The sequence below is a fragment of the Lytechinus variegatus genome, chromosome 12 (assembly GCF_018143015.1).
Source record: "Lytechinus variegatus isolate NC3 chromosome 12, Lvar_3.0, whole genome shotgun sequence".
Classification (NCBI taxonomy): domain Eukaryota; kingdom Metazoa; phylum Echinodermata; class Echinoidea; order Temnopleuroida; family Toxopneustidae; genus Lytechinus; species Lytechinus variegatus.
Window position 1 is genome coordinate 3,675,507 of NC_054751.1, and position 17,687 is coordinate 3,693,193.

Consider the following 17,687-nt stretch of genomic DNA (forward strand, 5'->3'; position numbering starts at 1 on the left):
TATGCAAAACTGCTTTCCAAAGGCGCCATGCAGTTTAACAAATAACTCAACATCATACCAACTCAATGTGTGTAACATATAATGAAGTAAAAACAGAATACAGTATAGTGTGAAATTACTGGAATAATTACATTTATATCAAGTTATTCAGTGTAATTACATGTATGACAGTCAGAATTTTAATGATTTACAGTGTTTTTTAATGCTAATCCACGTAAATGTTACTGGAAAGGTTATAGATCCATTATATCGAAGTTGATGCTTGGTTGATTATTTCAATCATGTGTCTAAAGCACCGGACAATCAAATAAATTTCTGATGCAAATTTTAATGCGTCAAACGTTACTAGGCATTTGAATCAATTTCTATTCTCCATTCGAAACTAGTGACAATTAATTTTGAACTTGTTAAAATTGTATGTATATCTTACATCATATCATTATCTCTACCCCTCTCCACTCCCTCAAGAGAGAAGACAGTCATCATGTGTAAGTTTACGACTTTTGGTGCCGTTGATTATCGTAACTTGTCTGTAGTTGTGGAAAACCAGGAATGATTCCGGAGTATTTTGATGGGAGGGGGGGGGGGGGGGGAGTTTGGTCAAGATGACCAAGCGGTTACATGACCCAGACAACTCTTCTTTATGTATACTCTTCTGTCTTCTTCCCTTTCTTTCTTTTCTCTCACTTTCTCTTTTTCCTTTTTTTCCTGTTTCATTACTTGAAAAATCATAGAGGCGCCCCATGTAACGCCTCCTATGTGCAGAAAAGTCGAATGAATGTAAATTATTATTTCGTTATAAATATGTTTGGAAGGATGTTTGATTGAGGAGCGAAAGGCTGTGAAAATGAAAGAATTTATGTTTGACCGTTGTGTGTGATTTTTTACGAGCGTGATTGAATCGTAAATAATGTTTCCGATAAACTAATGCGTGTTGAGTTGTAAGCATTATAGCGCCAGCTCGTGCTGACAACTGTACAGTTCTTAGAAGTAAAAATCCTGCTTGGATACTAGTATATCAAACGGATACCATTCGATACTGGACGCTTAGTGGGATAGTTGGGGTGCCAATTCTAAAATAACGATCGAACAAGAAATTGTACGACTGGGTATATCGCCTTTACCTGTATACCCCTCCCTCGGAAATTTTGTCTCAAAATTATTGATCCAAATCAAATTAGCTCTCCCTCAATAACAATAAGTCTTGCCCTTAAATGGTCATGATATTGTAGAAATCAACAATATTTTGCCAACACTTTTCATAACTCATATCACCGAGTTTACCTCTTGATTATCAAGCCTTAATTTTAGGTGACTATTCTACTTTCTTCCATTTTTTTCGAGGAACCGGTACTCCAACCCCGAAAAAATGATAACATTGGCACGTCAACACACCTAATCTTAGAAACATTATATTGAATTATTTAAATCTTTTATAGAACACACGTTGAAGTTGGCATACTTAGAAAAAAATGATAAAAAGAGTAGAATAAACCCAATATTTTTGTCAGTAATTGTGTTTTTAGTCAAGCTCCTGATCCCCATACTCGGAGCGGATCCAGGGGTTACACGCGGGGGCTCATATCCCCCTTTTACACAAAGCTATTCTCCATGTGGTATGCCGTTCCCCCTCATTTCCCCATTAGAAGTAGGAATGATAGCAAGTGATAATTTCCTCCTGCGTCCTCCCAATTTAAAGTCCTGAATATGCCCCCTATTCTTTAAAGGTTAATAAAAACGAATTGCACAACCGATATTCGATTTTAATTACCACTGTTTCCCTTTTACAGCTCCATCGTAAAGACAAGACCGTTTCAAAGAAAATTTGTTGATTACACTGCAAAAACTCCGGTGTTGATTTAACACCAGCCCGGAATCTATATAACTATGTCCACACCAGAGAAGTATTAAAACAACACCAGTTGGGAATCAACCGATGCTGTTTCAATACTAATTGGTGTTAGGTGTTAGACCAAAACGAAACTGGTATTTTTAGTGTGGTCATATTATATACATTCCGGGCTGGTGTTAAATCAACACTGGAGTTTTTGCAGTGTAATCTTTGTCAAAATAAACATACACGGATGCAAATTTGGTTGACAATCCACTCTAGTGGTGTAAATTCTCTCAAGACGTCTCTAGAAATACCTTAAAGGGAATCGTCATATTTTGAAACGACATTGATACATCGATCACGTCGTATCGCAGTTAAAACAAAACTGTACAAATATTGGGTAACATTTTAAGCAGCACGAGGGTAATAATGTGTCCAACTAATTTCGGGCAGTATTTTACCCAATGCGGGAAGCATATTGTCCAGTAAGGTTGAAAAAATAAGCAGCAATTACTTTAGAATGGGAATTTTTTATCACACTGGATAAATAAAAATGCTCCAGAAGAAATGCCAATGTTGGTTGGACACACAAATACTCTCATGGAGCCTTATTACCGAATATTATTTAGAGTGTATGCTGTCAAATGATGATTCGGCAGAAATAGAAATATAAGCCTTACAAAGTTATGAATACGGATGATAACACATTATGAAGACGGTTAGAAAATTATAGTCATCGGTTGATAAAAAGAACGAAAGATGATAGTCATAAACCTGGTAAAGATCGCGTCTTATCTTGGTGATAGGTCTCTTTTATCTTAGGGGTCAACAAGGTTGTAAACTTGTCGTATAAGATAATCACGGTTTATTGGATCTTACGAAGACAGTTCAATGTCTATTCCATTATTGAATCAGGGCTAGACACTCTGTTACAAGTGAGAATGTTTGTCGAGTGCAAAGAAGCAACTGAAGAATTTGATAACCATATTCTTTAGTTTGTCAGTCAGAACATCAATAGGTATAGACACAGTCCTGCGGACTGTACTCTGAATAATGTCGACCTCATTGATGTAAGCGATAGTTCATCACATTGATCAAATTTAATGTTTGCCTGAGTTATACGAAAAATTTAATTGAAGACTGGAGACTGTCGAATCGTGAAAATCTCTACAGTTTCTACAGTTCCTACTGGCTACGTAGCAACCTATTTTAGAGGTGAGACAAAAACAGAGCGGGCTGTAGCCTTTGGATGACATGAAGACATCTTGATACTAAACTTTTTTTCTAGAAAAGGAAGAAGAGTAGCGAGTCGTGGAGGATAGCAAACGATGGCATCGAGTAATGAAGACAATACATCATCGTCGAAGTCGTTCGATGAGGTGGATATCAAGCCGACACGACAACGGTCTAGCGCCATCAAAGACATCTACGAACAACCTGACGATGATGGTTATCAGAAGGACAACGGAGATGATGACCTCGTGAAGCTCAAACGTCGGTTGACCCTCCTCGATGGCGTCGCCATCAACATCGGGATCATCATCGGATCCGGGATCTTCGTGTCCCCGAAGGGAGTCCTGAATGGTGTCGGCAGCGTCGGTGCGACCATGGTGGTATGGGCCGTTTGCGGAGTCTTCTCCATGATCGGTGCCCTCTGCTATGCCGAGTTGGGTACCATGATTCCAGCTTCCGGTGGTGCCTATGCCTACATACAACTTATCTACGGTGACTTCTTCGGCTTCATGCTTCTCTGGATTGCGGCCGTGATGGCCCAACCGGGATCAATGGCTGTTGTCGTTCTGACGTTCGCAAACTACAGCCTTCAACCGCTTTACCCCGATGTAGAATGTCCACCTCCTAGGACACCCACTGTACTCATTGCTATAACGTGTACCAGTAAGTTTTATTGTTCCATATCGCCCCTTCGTAATTTACTGTATTATAATCTGTCCTAATTATCGTATCTGTGGATAACAAAGCACAGAAGTACGATGTTAGTATCTCGCTGAAGAGTTGATTTATTGGAAGATAAGACCCTGAATGTAAAAACTATTTTGCTATTGAAATAAGACTTACTAACGCATTATTTCTTGTATATCTCTCACACATGACTCTGTATCATATATTCGACCATTCCGACACGAAGTTCATCTTCCTTTAAAAGAATCTCTCGACATTGAAAATTTGACATGATAATAAAATATCTTCACAATTGAAGAAACGTTGATGTTAACGAAGAGAGTCTATCATAATATGAATTCTAAATGCTTACTATGAGATAAGCTTTGAGACAAGAACAGGCTTTATGGTTTTCAATAAATGCGACACAAGACGGTAATTAATATATAAAAAAGATGTATTATTGCATCATATTAAAGCATAAATCTAAATGATAGTAAATGAAAAATATATGTTTGATCTGCTTTGTTCTGAGATACAAAAATATTCCCCAAGACGATAGATATCAGAGATTTCCTACTTTCATTCTACAGTCTTGGTTACACTAATCAATGCCGTTAGTGTTCGATGGTCAAGCTGGATTCAAGATGTGACGAGTTTTTGTAAAGTTGGCGCTCTCGTCATCATTATCATCTCCGGTATGGTAGAACTTGGTAGAGGTATGTTTTGCTACCCTTTGAAGCTTTTACGAACTGTTTCGAAAAAATGCAAAGAAATTACGACTATATAATGTGAGGTAAATGTAATGATGAGACTCACCAAAGCACCGTCTCAAAATCGACCGACGTAAAGTCATATATTTCTCACACTATCCTACACTATCCCTCCTTTCTCTTAGCTTCTTTCTTTCACCCTCTGTGTTTTCTTCTCTTTGATTTTTCCTTGTTTTTCAATTTCTCGAAAAATTATAGAGGACGGTCGCCCCTGCACCCCCGACCCTGTGGCGCCCCTGGCTAAAAATTGGAGATTGTTGGAGTTTGATACAGTACATGCTCAAGTTGAAAACAATGCGCCTGTTACTTATCTCGCGACTATTTCACGACTAGTCCACTGCCATTCTAGACTAGTAAACGACGGGTCATATAATCGACTTATTAATAAAAAATATATATTAATTACAAAAGTTAAAACAGTGCATTTTTTGTTCATGGGTAAAATACGAAGAAACTGTTTTGATTGACATTGTGGTGAGAGTGTTTGAGCAGAGAAGAGAAAGAGAGAAAGTAAATAAAGTGTGGTACTGTGTATCGTCAGTTATGTCAGTCTTGTGCGTGATAAGATTGAATGTGATGTTGCTCCCAAAATTAGATAATTGAACTCTGAATAAAAAAATATGATGAATTATTAGTCTAAGTAAATCATAATTAATGGCACTTCCCACATTCTCTTCTTCCTTCAAGAGGATTTATTCACTTGGTGGACAAGCAGTTGGTTTACTTGATAGTCTGGTACTGTCACGTGAATTATTTACCAACTGCTGCTTGACACCAAATAAAGAATACGTAAAACTGAGGATTACAGTTAGTAAAATATATTTACAGATCTTTTCATTCATTCTGTTGTTCTCTTTTGATTAAGTTTACAATGATTGTACATGAAAATATACATAGATATAACAAATACAACTTAACGGTAATCGTTGACTCTAGCCCCCATCATCTCTTCTGGCCTGACATGCCCCACTCGGCCCTGGTGGTCGGTCCAGTTCCTGGCCTCCCCAGCTTGCGATGTCTCTTCCACTCGGCCTCCGCAGACAGTGTTGCCCCTTGATGAGTAGCCCCCAGATTAGAGATGTGGCTTCAACGAATTAGTGGACGAGATCGAGCCCCCAATAATAACATGAATTTTGACGAATCATGTCGGTGGAGAACCGCCGCTGCGGCAGCTGAGGTCGTTATCTCGTCACCGACGTAGTCCCTCAGTTTTAACTTCGACTGCCTATCCCCGGGGGGGGGGGCCACTTCCATTCACGAGTGGATACCATGCGCGACCATGGGGTCTCGAAAAGCACCCTAAACACGTAAATTCCATATTCTGAAAATGCACCCCTTAACAAGTATTGGCGTGTGAAACCCTACCCTTAACAAGTATTGGAAACAAAACGATACTCTTGGCAAATATTCCCTGAAATGAACCCCTAAACAAGTACAGGAATGTTTTATTGTTACGGGTCCTTCGGTCGTCGGCTTTACCTTATTTGATTTTGTACGACCCCAGCTTCTACACCTCGCGCAAATCGGACTCTAAACACGAAGTGTTGGGGCAAAAAGGACATCCTTTATAATACATTTTAATTTTGTTTTATCATCCCCGCAAAGTCGACCCTAAACACGTAATTTTCCTAGTGAAATAGATACCCTTTTTTCATTATTTCAGTGTTTTTGACACCCTTATCACGTTACGTACGTAACGTGCCCTATCGTGAAAAAGACATCCTTTTTACGTGTTTTTTTGGTCGCGCATGGTATCCACTCGTCAATGTAAGTGGCCCCCCCGGGCTGCCTATTCTCACGTTTGTGGTCTATTTTAGCTTAGGTGGTTCTCCACCGACATGATTCGTCAAAACTCATGTTATCATTGGGGGCTCGATCCGATCTCGTCCACTATATCTCGTCCACTAAGGAGGATAAACATGTTTGGTCTATACTACTGCTGTCTAATTGCCGTTTGGTCTACATTGCAGTTGGTCCAATATTGGCTTAGTCTTATACTCGTTTGGTCAATACCCAGTTGGTCTAATTTCCACTTCGTCTAATTGTTATCATTTTACTTTGTCATACATTGGGTCGAAACATATACATATTGAGATATTTGCCACTTTCTGTAACTGTCTATTGTTTAATAATTGATTGGTTGTATACTTTATATGTTTCAGTGCTTTTAATAGGTGATTATGTACAGAATCGGAGTGAATCCAAAGTGTTTTTTTTTCTTCATTTTTTATTGGCACATTATTATTGCTTGTGATAATTTAATTATACATTTGATTTATGATCATAAACAATTTTTTCAAATTCTAATTTGACACCAATTGTGATGTTCTGCAGGAAATACACAGAATTTTGAGAACTCATTCGAAGGAACAGAACTGAGTGGATTGGGGATCGCCCTGTACTCTGGTCTATTTTCATATGCCGGATGGTAAGATAATGACCTCCATTTACCTCCGACCCCCCCCCCCCCCGACCATCTCCCTCTATATCACCCCTCCTATGGGAAATGCTATGTTCTAAATATCATTGGTGATTATTTATAACAACAGCGAAGAAAATGTATGGTCAGTTCCCCCATGTCTGCGCGGTCTCCCAAGTCTGCGCACCCGCGTATCTGCGCGATTCTAGTTAAAGAAGATACGCAACGAGCACGAACTTTACGAATGCAATACATAGGCAGGTATTCATCAAAAAATCTGACTCAAAATGGTGGAAAAATAATAAATTCAGGGCATTTCATGTGACAGCCTCAAAAATGCAGCCTTTGTCATCAAAATCCCCGAAACGTGTGCAAAGTGAATGAGTGCGCAGACATGGGGTACCATTGTTTTTTTCAATCTGAAAATGACTGCCCGCAGTTTTTTCAAGAAAATCCTATATTTTCTTTTGTTTTTAATGAGAAATTTGGTACACTTACTCTTGATAATATAAGGAACATTATCAACTCAAAGATTTTGTGTAATAAGAAAAAAATCATGTTAAATCTGAACTCAAATTGTTAGGTGCGCATACTTGGGGCCCACCATCATATGTATATGGGACACAACTTTTGTTTTGAATTCCGGAATATGCAGCAAAACTAACTACCCAGAATAATATTCTCATCCATATTACGTATGAAAGATGAACCTTACTATTATATACCTTTTTACGAATCAATAAAGAAAAATATTTGAGATTCTGTTTTCTTGAATTACTTATCATCCAGTTTTCTTAGTTTGCCAAACGATTATTCAATAGCATTGTTTATGTAGTAGTACTCTTTTTTTCATCTCTCAACTCCACATTCTTAAATATTGATGTTGTTATTGTTATTATCATTAATAGTTCTATGAATATTATTATTATTACTATTATTATTATTATCATCATCATCATCATTATTACTATTATTATCATTATTACTTTAAATATTTTAATATTTCTATCACAATCATTTAGTTTTCTATTGAAATGTTTCAATATCAGATGACAATCATTGGACTATTCTCAAACAATATCTAGAAGAATTTAATAGATAAGTAAACTTCAAGCTATAAACAAAGCCAATCGAATTTGGGCCGACATCTTTTTGGTAGTTAATGTTCTTTAATAACCATATATATATGAGGTATTGCAACATAATGTCAAACTTTAATTTCAGGTACTCTCTCAACATTGTTGTGGAAGAACTGAAAGACCCATACAAGTAAGAAAACATTGAGTTTGAGAACATATATATCATGTGTAATGGGAAGATAGATCAGAAATGTGAATTAAAAATGGAAGATGGGTGATTTTATTTCTCTATTACGTTGGCCATTATCTTAATAGAAAATGGGATTGCCGTGAAGAGGGTATTTTCTGTTCATTTACATGTTTATGGTTATTGTGAATGATAAGAGTATACAAATAGCGAATAGGCATGAGTGCGATGGTGCGAGATTTCGCATGAGGTGAAAGAAAGATGCTCTATTCAACGAGGCGTTAGCCGAGTTGAATAGAGCGTTTCATTCTTTCACCGAATGCGAAATCTCGCACCATTGCACGAATAAGAATATTCGCTATTTGTGTTGTACAACGCCTCGGAATCTAGCGAAAATATGAAAAAACAAGAGTTTTTCCCTCCAGTAATCTATAAAAAGGGAGCAAAAATATTGAAAGCGAAAAGCAAAATCCCACAAGCCGGGCCCACAAGCGCACATGATCTTGGACAGCATTGCGCATTTAGCCAGCGAGCTGTACGCGCATTGTCACCTTATTCAATGAAATCGCATTGTGACGTCACCTCCTAAAGCCGTGCAGTGGTACATTTTGGATGGTACGTCTTGTGTGCAACGGTACGATTGTATGACGTTCAGCCTCCCATTTGATCGCGTACAACTCGCTAAGTAGGCGTTGTACAATATATGATATTACATAAATTTGTCATAATTTCTTTGGGTATATATTTTGGGACTATGTGATCATGATGTTGCATTCTGGGTTAGGGTCTGGTGACTGTTTATTCAGTACAGCAATCGAGTTCTTGCATTGAAAATGGTCTTCAATTGTCAGATAACGATTAAGATCGCCAACATCTTTATTCGTCATTAAACAAGAAAGAGCAACATATTACCAAAGAATATGTCATATCGGATCAAGTTATTTCACCTGGGACTCGTTGGAATTTGTGGGGATCGGGGAAGGGGATAAAGAAGAAAGTAATTTTACAAAACATAAACTACATTGTATGCATATTAATAGGCATATACTCATGAGTTCTGAGACGATTTTTCTATTAATTTCCTCCTCATGATCAATATTTCAACAGATAACAGTTTGTTCATTTAACCCACGTGGCAAAACGGAAAACACTTGATGATAAATTTATTTGTTTCTATATCAGTCTTTATTTTATTTGTCCCGCCAAACACAAATATCACGATATTACTTAGCACTTCATTATCGTTTAACACGTGACGAGGTGAGGGGCAATTTAACATTTTTAACAGTTGCTATTGAAACACTGATAATTCTTATTCCAATCAGATCATCAACCTGTAATAAAGTTCATTGAATTTATGTTTTTATATTATTTGCAAGTCATTGTGTACTTGCTTACGCCCCTTTCACAATTGGTGGTGCAAATGCGTACAACCGTAGCGATTGTGTGCAAACGAATTAAACATGCGTTCTGCTGTACGATGCCAAAGACGCTATGATATTCTCGAAAACGTCTGTATCTCTTGTTTAGATGTTTCGATGTTTATTTTGATTGTGAGTTCATTTCAAGATAATACTATCATTGACAGAGTAAACTTATAAGACGTGACTTCTGGCTCTGATGCTTTCCTCATAAAACTCTGAACATCCACCCCCCTGCAAAAAAAGGAGAACAAATGAATAGAAAATAAATAAGCCTAATTGAAAATTTAAAACAAATGATAGTAAATCTATTAATCTGCATTTATTTAAAACACTTTATTATCTGGTGTTAATTATTTCCAAATTGTTGTTACATGTAGTACATAAATATTATTTCACTGACATTACTGAAGTTGCGATTTGACAGATTTCTTCGATACATTACTATAGATGTTCTGTAAACATGAGTTTGGTTTTTACTCAATTCCTCATACATATTATTTGTTTGTATTTATTGGTATATGAAAATGATTAAATACATACATGATCAAATTTAACAAATCTTATAATTTCCTTTTACATATAAAACAAATCAAGTTCATAAATAATGGAATTGAATATTATTGGCCAAATAATAAATTTCAATGGAAAAATGTACTATAAATTTAAATTCTAGAGAAAAATAAAGAATGCCCTGCCACCCACATTTATTTTAGTTAACCACAATTCTCAACACTTTCCTGAAGTCAATTATTTTTTATGGTTGGAAATTTGCCCCATGCAGATACAAACACTGAGAGAAAATGAAGAACTTTGAATTATTGATTAAAAACTACTTAATCCTATCATAACCCTTTTATGATAGGCTTAATTCTAAGGAATTGGCAGAAATAATGTTAACCGTGTTGAAATAATATAACCTTTTGTTTTTACTATCTTTCACAGAAATCTTCCTCGTGCCATCGTCATCACCATTGTCACTGTAACGATAGTCTACGTCCTAACAAACATTGCTTACTTCGCTGCCCTTTCACCGGAAGAACTCCTCGCTTCGAATGCCGTGGCAGTGGTTAGTATCATTTGAATATTTGAATCAAATTGGCAACCTTTAAACAGTACATGATAATTGAGAAAGTTTATTGTATTTGTAAGGTCTTTGTACTCATCAATAGTTTTCGTTGCTATCACTTTCTCACGACAAATAGGGCACCAATATAGGTCATTTTTTAAAGTAATTTCATTATGGTAAGTTTATCATAAGTTTTATCCTGCTGCTTCTTATTTGAATTAAGAGATGTATTTTTTAATGTAAATCTCATTTATTTTTCATAATTTTTTTCTTCACTTCCATTTTTTGTCTCACCTGCATAGCAGAGTGAGACTATAGGCGCCGCTTTTCCGACGGCGACGGCGGCGGCGGCGTCAACATCAAATCTTAACCTGAGGTTAAGTTTTTGAAATGACATCATAACTTAGAAAGTATGTGGACCTAGTTCATGAAACTTGGCCATAAGGTTAATCAAGTATTACTGAACATCCTATTAGAGTTTCCTGTCACATGACCAAGGTCAAAGGTCATTTAGGGTCAATGAACTTAGACCATGTTGGAGGAATCAACATCGAAATCTTAACCTGAGGTTAAGTTTTTGAAATGTCATCATAACTTAGAAAATATATGGACCTAGTTCATGAAACTTGGACATAAGGTTGATCAAGTATCACTGAACATCCTGCATGAGTTTCATGTCACATGACCAAGGTCAAAGGTCATTTAGGGTCAATGAACTTTGGCCGAATTGGGGATATCTGTTGAATTCCCATCATAACTTTGAAAGCTTATGGATCTGATTCATGAAACTTGGACATAATACTAATCAAGCATCACTGAAAATTTTGTGCACGTTTCAGGTCACATGACCAAGGTCAAAGGTCAATGAACTTTGGCCAAATTGGGTGTATCTGTTGAATTACCATCATAACTTTGAAAGGTTATGGATCTGATTCATGAAACTTGTACATAAGATTAATCAAGTATCACTGAACATCCTGCTTGAGTTTCACGTCACATGACCAAGGTCAAAGGTCATTTAGGGTCAATGAACTTTGGCCGAATTGGGGATATCTGTTGAATTCCCATCATAACTTTGAAAGTTTATGGATCTGATTCATGAAACTTGGACATAATAGTAATCAAGCATCACTGAACATTTTGTGCAAGTTTCAGGTCTCATGATTAAGGTCAAAGGTCATTTAGGGTCAATGAACTTTGGCCGAATCGGGGTATCTGGTGAATTACCATCAAAACTTCGAAAGTTTATTGGTCTAGTTCATTAAATTTGGACATTAGAGTAATCAAGTATCACTGAACATCCTGTGCGCGTTTCAGGTCACATGACTAAGGTCAAAGGTCAATGAACTTTGGCCGAATTGGGTGTATCTGTTGAATTACCATCATAACTTTGAAAGTTTATGGATCTGATTCATGAAACTTGTACATAAGAGTAATCAAGTATCACTGAACATCCTGTGCGAGTTTCAGGTCACATGATCAAGGTCAAAGGTCATGTAAGGTCAATGAACTTTGGCCATGTTGGGGTTTTTTGTTGAATAACCATCATATCTCTGTAAGTTTATTGGTCTAGTTCATTAAAAGTGGACATAAGAGTAACCATGTATCACTGAACATCTTGTGCGAGTTAGAGTAGTTTTCAAAGTCAGCACTGCTGCTATATTGTACCGCGTGATGCAGGTGAGACGGCCAGAGGCATTCCACTTGTATTATTATTTCAAGGGCTCAAGGAATGTGATCTATAGTACAAATTTGAAAATGTAATTTATGTGCATAGGCCTAATAGTTAATACTGCTACTAATATCCTATCAAATATTAAACAAAACATTATGTTATGGGGACACTATGAAGGTCTAAAAACTTTTTTTCATTGTTATTATTGAAAGATAAAGTTTTCTCGAGGATCATGCATTGAACATTCATTTATTTCTTTTGTATTGAATATTCTCGCAGACATACGGGGCTAAGGTTCTCGGAAGCTTTGCTTGGATCATGCCTGTTGCTGTGGCTCTCTCAACCTTTGGATCAGCTAATGGAAACATGCTGACCTGTTCAAGGTAATTGACCACATTCATTATTCAGGGACAGGGCTTTTACCGGGGGGGGGGGGCAGGGGAAGGGGTGACCATCCCATATGATTTTTCAAGTAGTGAGAATGATTCTTTAGAAGACGAGAAAAACAATCAACTGCTGCATCATTGATTGATATTGTAACCACTGCAATTCTGTATCTGGTTGGTGTTTCATAAAGCCATTCATAGTTAAAAGCGACTTTAAGAACGACTGGTGATCCTTTCTTGTGATAAATGGTATATTCATTGGCAATGGTTAAGCGAGTAAGAAAGGTTCACCTGTTGTTCTTAAAGTTGCTCTTAACTTACGAACAGCTTAATGAAATGGCCCCTGGACTGTTTAGAATGGATATATTCAATATATCCTTCAGTTGATCAATCATTCAATCAATAAAGCAATCAAAAAATGGATAAAAGGGTGAAGAAGATGGAAGAAAAAAGGAAAAACATTAAAGGGGAACCATATCAGGGCCCTGGTGGGAATGATTTTTTCACAAGGGGTGCTGCCTATGGAGAATAAAACACGGAGGACCCTCCTCCCCCTCCCCTGGCCCCAGGTAAATTTGGGGGACCTTCAGCACCTCCATTTCCCAGGGCCATTCATGGACCATAGGAGAATTTAATTCTATATTACCCTTATTATTCAGCTGAGTTTAAAAATGTAATCCCAATGATTCATAACCATCTTCATTATATTCTGATAATATTATTTGTACTATTTTTCTTCTCCACAGATTATTCTTTGTTGGTGCTCGTGAGAAACATCTACCTAACCTCCTTTCTATGATCAACATTGAGAGAAATACACCGGTACCATCATTATTATTCACTGTGAGTATATTACCATGAGTTTACTGTAGATATTTTATTTACCGCGAGTTATTTATTGATATCTTATTCATCATCAGTTTATTATTTACGATATTATATTACTACATGAGTTTATTATTGATAATATATTGTTTATTATGAGTTTATTATTGATAATACTTTATTTAACTTGATTTTATTATTGATGATATTTCTTTTACCACAAGTTAATTATTGAGAATATTTTATTGACCATTTTCATTCAAATTTTTTATTTACCTCAATTTCATTGAGAATGAATTCATTAATAATAATTTTTTATTTACTTTGAATTTATTATGAAAAATATTTTATTTACCATAAGTTAGTTATTGATTTTTTTAACCAGTTTATTATTGAAAATATTTTATTTACCATAATTTCATTATTGAAAATATTTACATAAGTTTATTATTGATATTTTATTTACCATGAATTTATTATTGATATTTTACCTATATAACCTTGTTAATGATAATATTTTAGTTACAATAAATTAATTATTGATAATATTTTATTTACCATGAGGAGCTTCTGATGTGCACCATGGGTATGATACCAAGAATGATGTCAATAAGGATGAATGTATCTGTTTATAGTATGTTTCGTATTATTAAGGAATACATTGTTTTACCTATTCATCATCAATGTATTCATTTACCGTTTGTGTAGTTGTGCCTGGTCAGCATTTTGCATTTATAGTCGACCTTTCTTAAGTCAAATAATTGCCAAAATGGGAAAAATAATTCCGGACTAGATTATGAAAAACTGAGTTATGCATAGGACAGACTGAAGCCGGAATCATTTGAAAATCTCATTTGAATAAGGAAGGTAGTATAGAGTTACCATATTACTTTTATGAAACTCTTCTATATTTGTGTTCCTCTCTTCCTTTTTTCCTCTTCATTTTAAAAAAAAAATTGTAAAGTCCCTATTTCAAAATGTAACAAACTTTGTAAGCATTGTTAGCATTTTTTTACTAACAGGTTTTGCAATATTTGTATAAAGTACATCAATTTTGGGTTGCAATATACATGTCTGACTTTTTTATAATAAAGGTAAACTTTATTTCCAAATCAATTCAAAGCAATCGATAAAAAACATATAATCACAAATAAACAGAAATGTACAATAATAGGTATAATTAAATATAGAAATAAAATTTTCAAGTTTCAAAATAGCTTAATACTTTTTATATATAAAAAAAGTTTCAAAATAGCTTAGTACTTTTTTTTTTCTCTTTTCTTTGGCAGTCTCTGCTCACCATACTCTACTCACTGGCTGGTGATGTGTTCACACTTATCAACTATTTCAACTTTGTGACGTGGTTCAGCAGCGGTCTAGCAGTAGCCGGTCTCTTATGGTTGCGTTATAAGGAACCCGACAGGCCAAGACCATACAAGGTAAAATTAAGGAGTCTTCTTCTTCTTCGAGCCACCGTTACCTCCTACTTCTTCAACTCTTCTTACTCTTAAATTGTTTTTCTTATCTCTTTATCCCTAATATCTATTGTACTACCAGTACCTTTCTGTTATTTTCTTTTTCTCCCTTCACTCTCGTTTTGTCTCCATCACTTCTTATATCTCCGAATTTCTTTTTTCATCTCCTCAAGTTCCTACTTATTTTCTTCTTTTCACAATATCTTTTTCTTCCCCTCATGTTTTTGATGTATAAAGAAAAACGAATAGATACAGACGAACCTAATCTTGATCATGTAACCAGTGAATGTTCAAATTTCACATTATGTTACTCATCTCAAAACTATTCCAGACACAAAGTAAAAATCACAGTTTTGCTATTACAGCTAGCCAACAAGGGTAGTCCCAGCATTTCAGCCTCCCCCCCCAAAAAAAGTATTAAAGCAAGGTTAGTAACTCTTGAAAGGAGAATTCCCCACACTAATAAATTCTTTTGATCAGCAAAAACAAAAGAATAATTCAATAGGTCCTCAAAAAGTTGGAAGGGAAAACTTGCCCCCTTCCCCCTTCCTTGATCTGCATTTACAAAGAGTCACTCTTATCTCATCTTCGTTTTTCTTTAATCCTCTCCAGGTAAACATCATTCTTCCAATTATCTTCGTCCTCGCATGCATCTTCCTCATCGTCATGGGAACCATCGCCGCACCCCTAGACACTGCTATCGGTGTCGCTATCATGTGCACAGGAATCCCGGTCTATTTCTTCATCGTCAGACCCAAGACGAAACCTGAGATAGTCGTCAGAGCCAATGGTGAGTAGTGTGTACAGACTCTTTTACCAAATCAAGTCTTTATGTAATATTTATCTAATATCAATAAACACAAATGCTAATGTTAATGACAGATAAAATGTTATATTACATATATACAAAAAATATGTAATGCAATGTGCCTCTGTCCATTAAGATGTAAAACTTATTCTGTTGCATATACAGGATTTCTTCTCCAAGTAATATTCTTATTTCTTTTTAGATGAAGGTTTGATTGATATCCACATGACATTATTAACAATAACGATAATGATGATAGTAATAATAGTAATTGACATTTATACAGCACATAATAGTCGAGAGGCTCTGTGCACTGTACACATATTGAATTACAAGATCATACAACTTACACTTTAAACATAAACAATAAATTTTAAATATGTCATACTAATTATAACAAATTACATCAATACATAAAATTTACAAATTTGATGAAAACAGATAATAGAATAAATAGATAGTGTTCAATGAACTCCATATTTCATAATGCAAGGGTTAAATTGTATGTGCATGTCTACAAATAAATGTGAATTGTTGGAATGTCATTTTTTTAATGTATAATTCGTTCTCTTTTCAGATTTTGTCACTCGTTGGTTCCAAAAGTTGATGCTTGTTGTGGCAGAAGAGAGATAGTGTCATTCAAATTGAACAGCCATCTTGGTACTCTACGCCTCACTGACCAAAATCTTGAAGTGAGCAGGGCTTCATCTCACAAAGAATTGCTATGGAATCAATTGTTATTAAATTGTAATAATAATGTCAGCTTGTGTAGTTAAGAGATTGGAAATTTAGATCAATGAGTATTTGAGTCTGAAATGAATCTATTTTAATTTTTTGTGAGACATGGTCCAGAGGGGGGGATAACATAAAGCTTAGTGATTGATTGCAGTGCTGACTTCTACAATCGATACCATAGATTATTACTGTATGATCAATTGTAAGACTCAGCCTTACACTCAATCACTATTAAAGCTGAATCCAGCCTTGGTCCTTAAATGTTGGGTTTGAGAAGGAGAAAGATAAATAAAACAGAATCGTGAAAGTTTGAAAGAAATCGGATAAGCAATAAGAAAGTTATGACTGTTTTGAAATTGAGATCCCTAAGAATATGTAGATTTGAAATTGGCAACTGGGTAAGTAAATTATGAAATGGGGCAAGGACAACTTTCCCTTAGGCCATGTACTTTATTGTCAGTGATTTGTGGTTTTGTTTTAAGTACCGATTCCTCTGGGGCAGTAACCTAAGTAAAGTACAGGTAGTATATTGTTTTATGTCCTTATGAAAAAAATAATAATTTGAAGTAAAACTTTTGAAAAAAAATGTCATTTAAACCTTTTTATGTATTTGAGTACATGGAAGAGTAGTCCTTGCCTTACATCAATTTGACATCTCATATGCGGCTAATTTAAAGTCTCCATGGGTAAAGTGATAACCAATATTCACAACTTTTAAAAATTCATAACTTTCTTATTGTTTGTCCTATATTGTTCAAACTTTCACCTATCAACTTGTCTGATTTTCCCTTTTCCTCTAAAAACAAGACAAGTTTTTATTTGGGTTGGACTCCCCTTTAAAGCTTAGGTCCCAGTGCACAGCTCTCGTTAAAGATCGCCTTAAATAGTTGATCAGGTTTTGTCTATCAAGCCGTTCAAAAGGACATGCCTTATGTATCTATAAATAACCATGGTGACCTGTACATTTGTTTGAGTATGAATGTATGTGCAATGTCAGGCAAACTTAACGTTTATGCTCTTTTCTAATGATTTAAGATATTGGAGGCCATCGTGTGTGGTTGTGGGTTGGTAAACATTGCATATTCACATTTTTTTATGTAGA

The 17,687-nt window shown here is 35.6% G+C and overlaps 2 protein-coding genes across 2 annotated transcripts in view; both read left to right on the top strand.

The window, feature by feature from the left end:
- LOC121424835 (Y+L amino acid transporter 2-like) overlaps nucleotides 1-17,124 on the top strand; it is a 39,350-nt gene extending 22,226 nt beyond the window's left edge. Inside the window, exons 3-10 of the mRNA XM_041620636.1 lie at nucleotides 6,841-6,934; nucleotides 8,150-8,194; nucleotides 10,558-10,681; nucleotides 12,636-12,739; nucleotides 13,489-13,585; nucleotides 14,857-15,006; nucleotides 15,655-15,832; nucleotides 16,428-17,124. Coding sequence (XP_041476570.1) covers nucleotides 6,841-6,934; nucleotides 8,150-8,194; nucleotides 10,558-10,681; nucleotides 12,636-12,739; nucleotides 13,489-13,585; nucleotides 14,857-15,006; nucleotides 15,655-15,832; nucleotides 16,428-16,483 — 848 coding nt within the window. The 3' untranslated portion in view covers nucleotides 16,484-17,124. The remainder of the gene's footprint in view (nucleotides 1-6,840; nucleotides 6,935-8,149; nucleotides 8,195-10,557; nucleotides 10,682-12,635; nucleotides 12,740-13,488; nucleotides 13,586-14,856; nucleotides 15,007-15,654; nucleotides 15,833-16,427) is intronic.
- LOC121424836 (putative L-type amino acid transporter 1-like protein MLAS) lies at nucleotides 2,441-5,248 on the top strand. The gene is made up of 2 exons (XM_041620637.1): nucleotides 2,441-3,730; nucleotides 4,327-5,248. The coding sequence occupies exons 1-2, from the start codon at nucleotides 3,163-3,165 to the stop codon at nucleotides 4,521-4,523; spliced, it is 765 nt and encodes a 254-aa protein (XP_041476571.1). The 5' UTR covers nucleotides 2,441-3,162; the 3' UTR covers nucleotides 4,524-5,248.
- Nucleotides 17,125-17,687: the final 563 nt, after the last annotated feature.

Coding starts and splice junctions, on each gene's coding strand:
- LOC121424836 (XM_041620637.1), top strand. CDS start 3,163: ATGGCATCGAGTAATGAAGACAATACATCATCGTCGAAGTCGTTCGAT. Junction 3,731..4,326: donor CATTGCTATAACGTGTACCA/GTAAGTTTTATT, acceptor TTCATTCTACAG/TCTTGGTTACACTAATCAAT.